Genomic DNA, 16,048 nt, shown 5'->3' with positions numbered 1-16,048 from the left:
GACTACCTGAAATCAAAGAAGGAAAAATGTTCAGTCAAAAAAGGAATAAAGAAAAACAAAAATACATTCTAAATAAGGGTTTAAATAATGGAAATATACAGTATATACTAAAGAGGGGCACACAAACACAAAGAAAGAAAAAAAAGGAAGGAAGAAAGACAAGCATAATTCACAGACTCAAAGAAAGACAGAAGATCTGACACAACAAATTGAGACACATCAACATTAACTCAAGTAATAGACAATAAAAATAACGGAATAATGAATTGATCCTTCAAAGTATTGCCTGTTTAACCCAAAACTATTGCTCTGTGACATAGAGCTCCATTGTCATCCAAGAGCTATTAAAATACATCAGTGAGTCACACCATTGCACTAGCTTGACATGTTGCATTACAATGACATTACAATGAATGCGGACAGTGTAGTTTATTTTGATACTGTCCCGCTGCCATAAATACTCACTTGTGCATGTGTATTAATCTGCAGCTGATAAATAGTCCCCTAAAAATGCATTACTTACTCTTTGTGTTCTAAGTTTTCTAAAAACTACAGTGTGAAGCTGGTCAAGAAAATTGCCTATTCTTTTTTTTTTTTTTTTTTTTTTTTTTATCAAACTATATATTCATGGACTGTTTTTAAAGATTTTTGTCTTCAGTAGGAACACTTGGCTTTGGAACTCAGTGCCACAGACAGTGTAGGAAAGTCAGACACTATTGAAAGAAGGAAAAAAAACAGAATAAAACCAGATGCATCCTTTAGGCATTGGTATTTTATTTGGACATCCGTATGATTCTCATCAATATAAATTTCAATAAATGTATTTGTCTGCACCATGCAATTACCCCACACTTCTATTACCAACAGTTTGGTACATATCATGAATCTGTGGAGTGTATTATCAAGCAGACATGGCAACCATCAAGCTGTTGAAGAGTCGGATTTATGTTAGGGGTAAAAATAGAATGGAAAGTGGTATACCTTACACTTTAGTCTGAGCCAAAGGACAAGAGATTGAATCAAGATTAATTCCTAAAAAAGAAAATTTGTGCTGTAGAGTTTTAACTTCAATCTTACACTGAACACGTTAATATGTTTTTCATACCCTGCTGCTCCTCATCTTCTGGCCTCAGAGAACTCTATCTGAAATTTATATTCATGAGCTTTTACAACTAATGGTAACCCCATAGTTATCGCCGTACCACCATCGCTCTCTGCTGAATTAATATTAATGCATGTGAGCATTGGGTTCAGTTAAGTTTATGGGTAATCATATTCAGTTTATTCCTGGTAGGACACCAGTCACATTGATTAAAAGCTGCAACAGTGGTGTTCTCCCCAGCTAGGTGTGTTGTGCCTCCAGCTATTTGCAACCCATATATGCCATAGTGACAACACTCAAAAAAAAAAGTAAGAGAAAAAAAATTGAATTCATGGTTCAATGCACGACAAAAATATCGCATGAGGTTAAGCTTGTTTACTTGTTGATGGCAGACCACCAAAACACAATACCACTTTTTATCGTTTTATTTCTAAGTAGGCTGTTTTACTCATTGGGACAGATTTGTTACAAGCATCAGGCATTAGCATAAATCAGGGTGACGCTGGGCATTGTCTCTGCACAAAATACTCCAGACTGCTCGCATTTAAATCTCATGCTCATCAATTTTATCATTATCCTGGCCTGACCACGTCTACCTATTCCCGTGTGGGTGATAGATGTGGTCACTATTAAACCATATTAATCTTGCCCCACCAATGCTGGGAAGTACTAAAGAGATGATAAGCTATAATTCCACTCTGGTTTGAACAAAACCCAGTTTATTATTAGAAATGAAACATACATACTATGCAGATCATATTGTTTCCTGATACAAGTGTGCTGCTCACCTTGTTTGGCTTTACAAGATATCTTGTCAGGCTGCAGGATGTATCCTTCTGTGCAGCTGCATCTGTATGACCCGTAGGTGTTCTTGCAGGTTTGGCTGCATGCGCCATACATGGCACATTCATCATGATCTTATGGAAAAAAGAGGAGAGTCATTTGTAACAAATTAGGTGTGCTCAAACATGACCCAAATACATAAAGTATATTTAATGTGGCCTCACTCTGGTACCTCAGGCATAATTACTTTTATAACCAAGGAGCCTCTTTTGGAGTCGCAGTACCCTATAAACCACTCTTTCACATGTCTTTCCTAAACAGGATCAAATTCAGGAAGCGCTGCTTCTTTGTTAAACCTCTTCCTCCAGCATAATATGCTATTTATGCCATGTCTTTGGTATAAGGTATGTACAGAGTCCAAGTAAGACACAACTCTAGAGGCACCTTTGACATCAAAATTCTGTCTTCCTCATTGGCTGTCAGAAACCAGGCTTGTGGCACTTACTGTAAAGCATTGTCTCTTTCTGTTGCTTGTAAAAAAAGCAACAGAAAGAGACACAGACAAATTGTGTTCTGTATGTGCTGTATATGTGTATGCATGTGTGTTGGAGTGTAATGTACTGTACATTGGGCCCTGCCTGCAGACAGATGGTTCTCATATATCCACCACCCCCTGCTTATTCATCTGAGGGAAGTCTGGCTGAGGGCACAAGGAGAGATTGGTGTGGGGAAGAGGAAGGAAAAAAAGGGTGGGAGAGGAGTCCATGGCAGGAGGCCCCCACCAGCGCTGCTGAAACCTACCTCTGCAGCTCGTCCCATCCTCGCCGACCTCAAAGCCGTCAGCACAGAAACAAAAGGTGCCATTTCTCGTCATGACACAGCCGTAGCGACACCGGAGCTCGTGGCAGGCTGACAGGAGCTCTGAAGGGGAAAGAGAATGAGAGAAAAAAGTGAAAATTGGGGGAAAAAGGGTATGAAAGGGTAGGTGGAATGGGAAATTTCTTTCTGATTTGTGAGATTATTTTTTCATTTTCTTCACAAATGCACCCTTGTCATTTTGCAAAAAAGGGACATTTCCAGATGACTGTCACAAGTTTAAAACCGGTGCAGAGTAAACAGCCATTTTGTTACTGTAAAGTTCAAATGTCCCAAGTAGAACAAGTGATCCTTCCGTTTGTTACATACAAATTTACATTAATGTAATGACTGTTCTGTTATTGTACAGACCATGTGAATTGTGACCCTGCAATCTATGACTGTTGATAAGGGTGACTGAAACTTATTACCAGCATTGCATTGCAGTCATTTGACACACTGATTGACTGTTAGCAGTGCTCAGGAAGTGCCTACATAGTAATTTTCCACATATTTTTTCGAATGTTGTGATTGGTGAGGATGCTTTGTATAGCACTAATCTTTTCACAGGAAGGAACAAAGACCAGCTAACTATGGCATGATGAATGTTCAGAAGAATAAATGGCACAAATGAAAGCATGAAAAGCCCTCAAAACAAAGCTTTAATTGCACAAAGATTGATAAGCCACTGCTGAACATTAATTAATGGCAACTTACAGCCCAGAAGATAAAAGCCTGCATTGATTGTCCTTGGTCTTTCCTTTGCTAACCATTTCAAGAAGTTATTAAATGACGCAGCAGCGGACAAAATCACTATTTGACAGGGTGTATTTACATTCAACAGCAAAGTGGGAACTGAACGACAATCAAAGCTTCAGTTTTTTTTTTTTATTATTTTGTGAATGAAGACATAGTCTTTGGTTTTGATTTTTAAGAGTTGGAATTATGTGGTGTCAGTAGATCAGACACTTTTAAACACTTACTGAGTTATCAGAAGTCAGTTTTTCATTACAGTATCTAACTTTCTTGCTAGTTCACTGACACCTTAAGATGAATGGTTCAGTTGTATGGTTTGGAGTGCAATATATAAATCTCAGCCAGTGCTTTTTGGAGACCAATATGTCAACTGATAATCATAAAAAAACAGTTCAACAGTGAAGAGAAAGTAGACTGTAGCAATAAAATATGGTCAGTGACTGTTGACTGACATGGTGGAGCTGGGAAAACGCAACATGCACACACACACAACTGCACTTCTTCATTGTTGTTGAACAATATTAAGATCTCAATTCAATTTCACAACGAAACTAGAGGAATAAACTACTCACAACTATTTAAGTCTAAACACCACTACAGTGTTTACAAAGTACTGTTATTTATACTAAAAATGCAGGCTATAAAACAATGGCCCTGTCACCTTTAATAGCTTCAGAGAGGGCTGAGATAGAATTACAGGGATGAACTTTGTGTGTATTTAGTTTCCATATAGCACTCAGAGACTTTTGACTGACAGGGACTTGAGTAGAAAATGACTGAATTTTCATTTCGGGGAAAACTATATTTTGAGGTGATAGAGAGCAAGCAAACACAGAAGTATTAAAATGGTAAATGCCCAGTAGCCTCTGGTCTTCAATGACCAAAGAAAGCCTGCTTGGATATTTATTAACACTCCTCACTGACTCATAGTTGTGAAATGATTCTGTGGTAGAAAAGAGCTGGGGCTCAATAAACTGTAAAAAGAATCTAGAAACAAAATATTTCAGAGAGGCATGGCTTTTCTTTTCTGTGTTTAAAGGATATGTTGCTGACATAAATCATCAACATAAACCATAAAATGTCAGTGGCACACATGCCTAGAGGTTTTGCTACACTATAAATATGCAAAGATTCATCCAAAATTACCCAGTGAAGTTCAAACACATTAGGTGGTGGACAAAATAAGACACTAAACAAGGCATGAGACATCAAATCATAAGTCCAAGTATTAGAGGCAGTAAAATGATCTTTTCATCATATGTACATTTTAATACAGAATGCATTCTTATACAAACTAAATATATAGATCTTTGAGAAATGAAACACAGTATATCTGAATATTTTTTTCATGCATGAACAAAATGCATGAAATGGCCGCCGATGCTCAGTGTGAATCACCGCAGTTGTTTGTGGTGACAAAGTGTGTGGCCAAATTGTTCTCTATCTTCTGAAACTACCCCAACTTCAAACTGCACAGAAAATGGAAGTATGCAACAATGCTGGAGATTTTCTCAAAGCAAGCAATTTTTTTCCCCCCACCGAGACAGACAAACAGACCTTAAGTTACCTCTTAGAGTCAAGCTAATATCACCACCAGACAAGTCAGAAAGGTTAGCAAGCGCCTAACTCCAAATCATCGATGTTAAAGCCTTCAAGCGGCTCAACTTTCATGTTAAAAAAGTTTAAGTTCCTGTTACTTACTGCACATACTGCTCTTTAGGAGAACTTGTTTCCAAACATTATGTTCACATACAACACATTTGCATTGTCTAATAGTTTTTGAAGGAAATGCAATGCTGACATATTACCATATTTATTAAAGTAAAGACACAATGTTCACATGGATGGTGTCTCAGTTTTCTTTGATCAAACTTGCTGAAAATCTCAAAGGCGATAGTAGAGTATTCAGTTGATATTTGTAGAGATATACGTAGACATACACATAAAAGTACACATGCATTCAGAAAACACTTGGTGGCTGTATCCACACTTTCAAAATGTATTGTAAGCTCAATGTAACAAGAGAGCCGTAAAGTATCCCCCACCCCATTGCAGCAGCCTATTGGTTTGCACTGTTAAAACTGCACTGTTTATTAATGTGGCCAGCCCTGACATAATGAGTCGCTTATTATGACATAACACAAAATCATTGTATCTGAAATCCCTAGAAATGGATTTCCTTCTGATCAGAATACATACTGCATTTCAGCCTGAGCTTGCGCTTTCTAGAGGCACCAACAGTCTGAACCAAAAGGATAATTACATTTACAGTATTTTCAACCTGAGCCATATGGGGATAGTTATCACCATCATGATGATTTAATGTTTTTACAGTTTGTACTTTAATTCACTTTTGAACTAATCTGAAGCTGTAATTAACAATGAGAATTCCTTTTTCATTTATATCATAGAGGCCAAACTGACAGTCACAGCTAAAAAGTGATTAAAACACTTCCTTCCACATAACTTCAGTTAACAGGACAAATACTGTGACAGCCAAATGATATGCTATGAATATGAGCAGCTAGCTGGGAAAGACAAACCTTCATGTCAAACTAATTCAGAGGATGAGGATGTGTTTTGGTTATTTCACGTTCTGTGATTTCATATTATGCTGGCCATTTTGGAGTGGACTAGAGAGGAGAAGTCATGGCAAAGTGGAGCCACATGAAACTCTACCATGAAATGACAAAACATTGAATACAATCAGCCACAGGTTGAAAATAACCAGAATTACATCCACCCACAAATATGCCAGTAAAATGTGTCTGCTCGGATAGACACATTGTCACTGGTTGCTATCTTTCTGAAGTATTAGCATTTGAATGGCTCAGTAAAAACAATCTTTGTTTGCCCCTTCTGACCGCCTTACACTACTATAGTCAATCAATTCAAAGATCAACAATGGCTGTGTAAGGAAAAGGCTCTCTATGATTGTATGATGGCCCTTCAGTAGGGGTATAAAAGAAAGCTAAACAGTAAAACTGTTATGGAAGCCCAACATGTTCAATATCAAATAAATAAATACACATTAATGAAATGTGGTGTCCTGGTAGCCTACTGGTCATACACATAACCACAATGCAGATTCTGAGCGCAGACCTTTGTTGCATGTCATACTCCTCTCTCAACCTGTTTCCTGTCTCTGCATTTCCAAATAAATGATCACATGATTTTATTTGTGACCTATTTAAGAACTTATTAAAGTCAACTCATTATTACACATACATTTTTTCCTAATAACACATTTATTTCATGTCAAGTTATATTTCATAATGTAATTTTTAACGACAGTGGTGGTGTCACAGCCCCTCACCTTTCAGCCAATCATATGCTCCCTGCGTCTTAAGCAAGCAACTACTAACAGATTTAGCCAGTTAGCTCCTGTAAGCTAGAGCAACAACGTCAAAGTAATTCTGAAACAAATATCTAGTTGTTGTTGTAAACACAGTACACAGACACAGAAACACCTCCTTTTATTTATTTAGCTTAAAAAGGCTGCACTAGCTATCTCGCTGGCTAGGTAGCCAGGTGGGGGTGAACTTGGCTTATTACACTGCATCAAAGAAGAGACCCTGGAAGAGACAGTGTTAAAAGCAGCAGCTAACGTTAGCTGGCCAATTAAATGGCTAATTATTGGGTTGCCTCAGCAGTGTTTTGAATCTAAAGATGTTCCTCAGAGAAAATTCTGCGAAGATCAAAAAGGCTGAGGCGTGTCCAAAATCACTCCCAAGTTATTATATAGTGCACTATATTTACCCTCTGCCATTATATTTGCATTTCTGAATTTATAGTAAGAGCAATGTTGGGAAGCAACTAGTTACATGTAAAAGCATTACATAGTTAAATTACAAAATAAATGTAATTATAATCTTTTACAGTTCCTGAGAAAAAATATGTAATTAAATTACAGTTAGTAATCAAAATGTTGGTGATTACAAAGGGGTTACATTCATATATATTATTGGTTTATACATCTTTTAGGACTTATTAGCTTTATTGCCCAGTTTAAAACATTTGTCAAATGTAATAAGTAATGTAACTAGCAATCTGTAACCTATTACAGTTCAAAAGTAGCCTTCTCAACACTGAGTAAGAGTTATAATTCAAGCTCACATGGTAGGTATGTAGCATGATAACTAGGACTTATACACTGAAGAGGTTTAATTACAGTGTCTGTGTGTACTGTTTATTTACAGCAACATCCTGTTGATTCAGTATAATGTTGGCATTATTGTAAATCTAGCTAACAGCAGCTAATTGACTTAATGAGGTAGTAGTTGAGCTTGCTATATTAAGAGAGGCTGGACATACATGATTTGTTGAAAGGCAAGGGGTGGACTCAACACCACAGTCATGAAAAGTGACATCATGAAATAAAAAAAGGGCAGAGGACTTTTTTAATTAATAAAGTAGATAACTAAATACAGGTGGTATCACTTAAAATCCTATTATTATAAAAGATATCGATGAGATAACATTTCATAACAATGAGTTGAATTTCATAATGTCTTATTTATTTATTTAATGTTGAACACTTTGGGCCTCCATAAGCTGTAGAGTCTTTGCTAACTTACATCATTAATCTATACAAGATTCTGCAAATTCCTTTCTGCATTTCTATATGAATAAACACATATTTTAAAATATAGCAATGATCGGGGTCCAAGCAGATTGCCAGGAATCATAAAATTTGACATTTTTAGAGCAGAAGATCAGATGCAGATGACTTGAGAGATTAAAATGAAAAAGAAAATTTGACTCTAGGCTAAGCCGTTTTCCAGATAATTGCAAAAATATAAACTTGATTATTACCACGCCACCTTGAGGTCAATGAGTGTCATTATATGTGCCTGAGTAACAGGTGACTCATCTGCTAATTTTTGGTGTTTTGTGCTGCACAAACACTTTTAGCAGAAAAAAAAAATAAAAATAAATTTTCACAGAGCCACAATACGCAACCTTTGACTTAATATGACCTCAATAAGCACTTGAAAACATACCACATGCAAGAATTCCTACATTGTTGCCAAGTGGCCCTGCCCACCTGGGAATTTTGTATCATAGTCCACAGCTTTTGTTTTCACAAACTCAAAGTTGAATACAACGGAAATCTGGGACTTTATGCTGTGGAAGTTCAAATATTCACCAAAATTACAGATTTATAGATCAATTACTGAAAGACTAATCACATGATTGTTATCAACAAAGAAATGTTTACTGTTATTTTCATGAAGTTTGCTTGGACCATCAGTAGAGCACAGCTGTCACTAACAGCAGTTGAGGGTAAACATTAACTTGGTTTTGCATATAGTAAAGTATTGCACTGAAGTCAATGAGAGTGAATAACTTGGATGAATGAAGTGTGTATGATGCATGCAAACAAAACACAAAACCCTAATCCATCTGGCTGGTGTAGGCCTGGGAGGAACACAAAAGGAAGAGGTTAACAAGGAAGCCACAGCTGCCCAGGTGCAGGTAGTTTCTGAACACCCTCCTAACTTCACTCTTATACAGTGTAGTGTCCCCAGAATCACTCCACACATCAGTGGTCTGCTGTTGGTTATACTACAACACTTAGTTTGGAAAAAATGTTTACCGGTTATTGAATATTGTTTGAAGTATCTCTTTTCAGGCACTTGTCTCACCGCCAGCTGTACATAGAGACTAATGTTATTAGTCCAGCTTGGAGAACAGCTCATTTTGGTGAAAATAAGGTTGTAGCTCGTTGTCTACCTTACTACGATAGGAAAGTGGCATCAAATGTGTTTTAACGACGTTTAGCTTATTAGTTATTGACGTGTTCATTACTCTTAAGTGTCTTCTGGAAACTCTTCTGTTGTTGTTCCTGTAATGTGTTGTGTTGTGGTATTTGCAGCAGGTTTTCTTAATGCTGTGCATGTGTTGTCAAATTGATAAAGATGTTTTCTTTATTTGCTTGTGTTTTCTTAAGTTACAGCATATTTGCCCTTGTCAGTCACTGTATGATTGGCCCAACGATTTCTGATGAGGAAAAAGTCACAAAATTTGACATTTTTAGAGTAGAGGATCATTGGCGCAAAGATGCAGATGAATTGAGAGATTAAAATGATGAAAGAATTTTGACACCAGACTAAGCTGTTTTCAAGATAATTGTGAAAAAGTTTTACAGCACCACCTTGAGGTCAACAGGTGTCATTTTATGAGCCTGAGTAGTGGGTGGAATTTGCAGTCCACCTGCCAGTTTGGTGACATATGCTTTTACGGTTTTTGCTGCATGAACACTTTAGTGGAGAAAAATAAAGAAAAAAATAAATAAAAAGAAAGGGAGAAAGAAAGAAAGAAAGAAAGAAAGAAAGTAGAATAATGAGAACAAGAACAATAGGGCTCCAACAGAGAGCTTCGCTATATGGACACCTAATAACACCCCACAATGAGAATGTGTATTAAAAATGCTGGCTAGGTCAGGTATTTTGAGGGATTAGGTACTTTTTAAAAAAAGTGGGGTCAATAACTGATGCTACCTCTAGCCATTTCTGTTTTGGTCTTCTTCAAGGTTGCCTGTGGACCCCACATGACCTGTGCATTATTATTCTTCCCATGGTGCGGTAACTAGCATGCTTCCCTGTTGTGAAGCAGTATGCAAAATGACTACATGCCGAGCTGAGGATATTCAAAGCTAATCCTTATATCTGCTCAAAGGCACCAGATGATCAGTTTTCCCTCTTGGCAAACACAGAATGCTACAGGGATTGTATATCTGGCACTGAGCCTGCTTGATGCTTTGCATAGAGCTTTGCACTCAGCGTATAGTACATGAGTCAATAGTAAAGTACATGTGGTAGCCTTTATACTATGGTCTGCAAATATGCTATATGTGGAAGAACTATGCTTTGGGTTCTTTGCAAATGATTTTTCATTTTCTGTGATCTATACCCTATTTACCTCAATATTATTTTATATAATACTGGCATTAACGCAAAATATTTCTTGAAACATTTCTTTTATCTTATCTTCTATCTTTACCACACAGCTCCCTACAAATGAGGGATAATACAACTGTGAAAAGCACATTAGAAGGGAAAGAATACACTCAAAGTGGGAGTTGTAACCATGAAGATGTGAGCAAACAGCATACTTAATTTGTTCCATTATATTCTCCAAAAAGTATAAAGATTTTACCTTATGACCATGCACGGTTTTAAAGGGGTAGCCGGGGTGGTCAGTGCCACCCATACAATCTGACTGGCCATACAAGATGCCACCCTAAAATTTCTGCCACGTCATTGGCTTCCACCTCGCTGTAGGGCAGGTGTTTGGCCAGCATCTTTGTTTCTACCAAGACACTGTGCCTGTATGGTTGATGCTAGATTCCACAGCCTGGGAGAACATTTTTACATTTATTTTTAATTTGTAGGTTATGGGAGTGGTTAGGGTTAGGGTTAGGGATAGGCTTATAAACAACTTTTAATGTAAAACAATTATGATGACTTGCGGCTTTGCAGCTTGGACAAAAATTGATGATCCCCAATAAAACACAGATGACCCCGTGTGATCTACCATCTACCAGGCGTGTACCCTGTATGTCTGGTCTGTCCCGCTTTTCCTTTAAGGGGAGAGCTGTTTTGCTATCGGCAGAACATAAATCAAATGAAACTCCACTGTCTGCAACACCACAAACACATGCAAGCACTGGGACCCTGGCAGGACACAACTTTTCTTGGAACATTACAGTGCAGTTTACAAATTGTAAGTCCAATTTGTAAGCCTCTGAAGTGTTTTGCTCTCGTCAGCTCTGCTGCTCAGAAGAAATTCATTTGGATGCTAATGTTGACACTGTAGCCTGTGTTATTTGGCTTAGGCTAAGTGGTTAACTAGCTATTAGACCAGTGGTTCTAAACCGGTGTGCCGTGGAGCAATGTCAAATGTGCCATGGAATTTTAGGACGACCAATTCATTTCTATATACTTAATGTGTCATCCAACCACATCCTCACATCAATTTTGGTAACAGGAGGGAGAATAATTACTTAGCTGCACATCAAATGTCAGGACGCGCATAACGAGCTGCTAGCAAAATCTTATAGACAACTCCATCTGTTGTGTGATACAAGGAAGGCAGTCCACATCAAGAAAAAAAGAGTTAAAACAGGCAACAGACAGTATCAAAATTATCTTGAGTTATTTGGACTGTCTGAAGATGTCAATAGCCCTTAACCCAAGAGTGTGATCAGTGAAAAGTTGTGTTAGCTAACTTCACTAATGCCAACTGATGCAAATAGTGCTGCAAAGTAAGGTGAAGAAAAACAAAGTATCCCTTCCACAGATAACGTTATTTGTGCAGCAGATTCAGGTAATTCCCTCCCCCTCCCTGAAGTTGTGATATTAATGAGACAGCTATGTTAATAGCGATTTTTCAGTTTCTCCAGTTTGTCCTGATATAGCCACATAATGCATCAGCTAGTATTTTTGTAAACTGAAAGTTCATTTCTACCCTAAAGCCATGAAAGATTAGGGCTGCTCTGATTGCCCAGTCTATCCCCCCCCCCCCCCCCCCCCCTCTCTCTCTTTTTCTCGCTCTCTCTCCCACCCCATTTATTTTGATGTCTGTTGCCCAAATCCACACCCCTCCTCTCACAGTCTGTAAATTCTGGATTATGATTATTACAGGTACTGCTGATATGAACATGCCACTTGTGTAATCCAGATAAGAAATAAATACAAATATTGTACAATATCTGCACTTGTTAATCAGATGCCTATTACTTCCACATCTAAGTGCTGCTTGTGCTATTGTTGACATTGCACTGTTCTCTCATTTATGTTTCTGCAATCTCTGATTGCAAGTCAACAAGGCATTGTTTTCTTACTGCATCAGTCATAGGCCTTGATTTCATCCTCAAATCATAAATTACATTGGCTTATCATAATAATCATAATTATTTTTGCTGTTCTTAATCTGAACAATAATGTGTAGCACACTTGTCTTGCAAGCTATTGTACTGATTTATATAAAAAGGCCTCCATATTTTTGATGAGAAATGTCATTGCTGCCTGTCAGATTTAATCATTTGGCAGTGTGCCATATAAGGGAAATATCTATAATGACAATATAATTATGACATTTGAGACAATCTGTATAATTAATTACTGTGAGTTGGTGTGCCTTGACGGACTTGTAAGTCATCGTATTATTATTATTATTATTATTAGTAGTAGTAGTAGTAGTGGTAGTAGTAGTATTTCAAAGTATCCTACCCTTTGGTAAAAGGCCTCATCAGCTCTTTGAATGGTTATAGATCCACGACCACAAATACTTGCACAGGTTTAGTTACGGTTCAGAGCATTATGTATTATAACAAAGGATCCTGAAGATGGTAATACACATTGTTGCTTTGTCCAAAAATCACATTCACACTAAGTCTGTAATGATGCATGTTTCTTATCCAGTCACTTCATGCTAGTCTCCTCAGATTAAAACAAGCCTGTAAATTGGTGTTATGTTGGTGTACCATGGCAGAAATTGCCTAACACCTTGCAGTTTGTTCTGCAGAACAAAGTCCATGACTTTGACAACATCAAATATGGTCAGAACCTGTTTTTTATTCTTTATCCAAAAACATCCAGGCTAATCATCTTATTATATCAGTTTATGCTATAATGAATGGTATAGTATATAATACTAATATAATTCAGTTTAGTCATTTTCAGTTAATTTGGAGGAAGATACAACCCAGGGTTTGCATAATGCATTTTTGTTTGATGGTTTGTTTAGAGCATTTGACTACGTAATAGCCTTAACTTTTGTGAATGAGGCCAGAAAAAGGTTCTATTTATTTGTAATTGTTATTTGTACTTGATTATAAAGGTTCTGCAAAATATAAATAAGTTATGCGTATGCATGTAGCTAATTAATTTATGTTTTAGCCTATAATTAATAGAATATGAATGCATATAAAAAATCCTATGTGCTGTGCTCATTGTGGCCACCTCTAGACATCCCTTTGCCACCCCAATTAAAAATTCATAGAACCGCCTCTGCTTATCACTGCAAAAGTTCAGAAATATTCATGAGGTGCTACACAATTAGACATAAAACAGTGAAATGTATGAGCCTGTTATCCAATATCCTTTCATAATGACTAAAACTCAAAGATCTGTAAAATGTTTGAATTACTGGAATATGCGGTCAAATGTTATTCACTCTGAAACACACAAGCATATGCATTCATGACAGCAATCCCTGTCTCATTTGCAGTCAACTGCAGTCTAATTTGCTGTAATCAGATATATCAACAGAATGATTCTAGCAATTGCACAAAATTAATTCCATCTGTTTTCACATTATGCCTTGTAAGAAAAAAATGGTGGTTTGAGATATGTGAAACTCAGGGGAGGTTCTGCTGCTTTGCTACAGGGGTTTTGAGAAAGTTATGATTTTCTCAGATTCTATCAGTGATCTTGTAATTGCAATGCCAGTACGTCTCTGGCAGAGCATATAATGTGCTTAAATGAACATAAACCATGAGGTTCAGTTTTTAAATTTCAGCAGCCTGTAGTGTATGGTAAATATATTATCATAAATAGTAATATAATAATAAAAAGGCCTTTTCCCTTCTTTTACATAAAATATCCATTACTGAAATGTGCAATAGGAGTGGTTGCATTCTCCACTGGTAAGCAATTAAGAATACAATGAGCAATGGTGGTCATTCGTTGGGGATTTATATTTGAAAAACAGAGTATATTTGAGCCAGGCCATATAATCATTTAGATCTTGATACTGATCAACGCTTGTAGTTTTGATCATTTTGTGATATAAAATGATATGAATCATATATAACTATTAATTTTTTTTGTTTTATTTACCAAGAAAACCTATAGTAGCAATGAATTTCAGCCAACCTGGGACATAAAATTCACTCCACAGTATCACTCAAACAAAAAGTCACAAATCCATCTAGAGGCTTTGAGCAGAAGTTCCTCAGACCTTCCACATTTAGCCACACAGATGGCAGGGTATGAATGGTGAGTGTGGCACTGTTCCACTGCCAATACAAACAAGAAGCCTCACCATGGGCAAGAAAAGACTAACCCAAGGCTAACAGTCAGATTGCCCCATCTGGCCTAATTACAGCTTCCCTTCAGGAATGGCCATGGCCTTTGTCTCCGAATAACCAGCCTTTCCCCAAAACTCTGTTTGCAGTCAAGGCCTGTAATTAGTGTGGGACCAAACTGTGACGCCAACCCAGTACAGGAGGTAAACCCATGGCTGGCTCAAGGTCCTTTAATGAGTGTATTACCCACCCATAAATTAGGAGCTTAACCCATTCTGTAGGTCTGTAACTGTGGTTGGTATCCTCTGGGTGGCAAGAGTGACAAGATTGATTTCACAACGCTGAAATTAGGTCACGAATTCTCTGGGGATCAAACATTCAAGAATTTCAAGAAGTGTGTGCAGGGGAATATTATTTGTATAAGATGTGCTATGATTTCAGTGACACAATTTATTGACAAGGCTTTAGAAAGTTATCTGAAGAGCTTAAGTGTGTCAGCTTTGAAGTGACACGGAGCTGTCCGGATGGTCTACAAGGTATAATTTTCCCAAGAAATTGAGAGATACATGCACATATACATGAAGTTTTCAAAAACTGTAATCCTGTAGCTCAAACTAGGGCTCAAATGTGACAGTGAATGTTGTTAATCCCTCAAAGCACAATTTGCTAAGGGATTTGAGAACTGGTGCACTGCCAGGCTTCTGACATGCCCTTAAATATTGGAGGGAACATCATGGGTGTGGGTGTCGAAATCTTCCAGCAAACAATGAAATTTTAATTCTAACCACTCCTGAGGAAGAAAATCCGCTGTAATAGGATTTGATGACACCAGATTGTTTCCTCGTATTAGGGAGAGTAATGATATGAGTGACAATATCTTGCCAGACTGTGGAACAACAAAGTAAGATGCATGAAATATTGATTGCCAGTGTCTGCTCTTGTTTAAATAGTGTGTAGAGGGGCCTGGCAGTCAATCCTAACCAGGGTTATCAGGCTAACAAGACTTGGAACTTCAACACCTCAAACAGCCAAACAAAATCTGTCACAGAATTCAAAATGAGATGAGTTTAATACATGTTATACTTTGACAAATTCTTTGAAAATGACCTTTAAATCATCTGTATTACAAAGCAGAAGTAGGATATAAAACACTATTAAAGATAATAAGCCCATCCTCTCTGGTGAGATAGAATAACACACAGTGCAGTGTACCACTGGAGAGAGGAGAGCCATCACTTTGACTACTTACTGTAAATGTTCCATCCATTAGAGGAGCAAAAATTTAATAAATATGCTAATATGTTACAGTCTATAAGGCTGGTTGGCAGTACATTTTCAACCTGAGAAACACTAAAAAAATTATTGAGCTGTATTCATGGATAGTCATTTCAGAACAAGAGCATCACTTACCACAGGCTCCTTCACCCTGGAGAAAAGTGTTTGTTTGTTTGAGTTGTTGTAATGAAAAGTTAATCAAGTGAGATAATTGAATGTTGTTCGGAGACAGAGGGTGGGAG

General features: G+C 37.4%; 1 protein-coding gene across 1 annotated transcript in view; it reads right to left on the bottom strand.

Moving 5' to 3' along the window:
* Positions 1-16,048, bottom strand: part of lrp1bb (low density lipoprotein receptor-related protein 1Bb) — a 281,139-nt gene that overhangs the window by 151,314 nt on the left and 113,777 nt on the right. Inside the window, exons 4-5 of the mRNA XM_042426612.1 lie at positions 2,687-2,806; positions 1,891-2,019 (exon numbers count right to left, since the gene is read on the bottom strand). Coding sequence (XP_042282546.1) covers positions 1,891-2,019; positions 2,687-2,806 — 249 coding nt within the window. The remainder of the gene's footprint in view (positions 1-1,890; positions 2,020-2,686; positions 2,807-16,048) is intronic.

The sequence above is a fragment of the Thunnus maccoyii genome, chromosome 11 (assembly GCF_910596095.1).
Source record: "Thunnus maccoyii chromosome 11, fThuMac1.1, whole genome shotgun sequence".
NCBI classification, from domain to species: domain Eukaryota; kingdom Metazoa; phylum Chordata; class Actinopteri; order Scombriformes; family Scombridae; genus Thunnus; species Thunnus maccoyii.
This window is presented reverse-complemented; position numbering and strand designations above follow the sequence as displayed.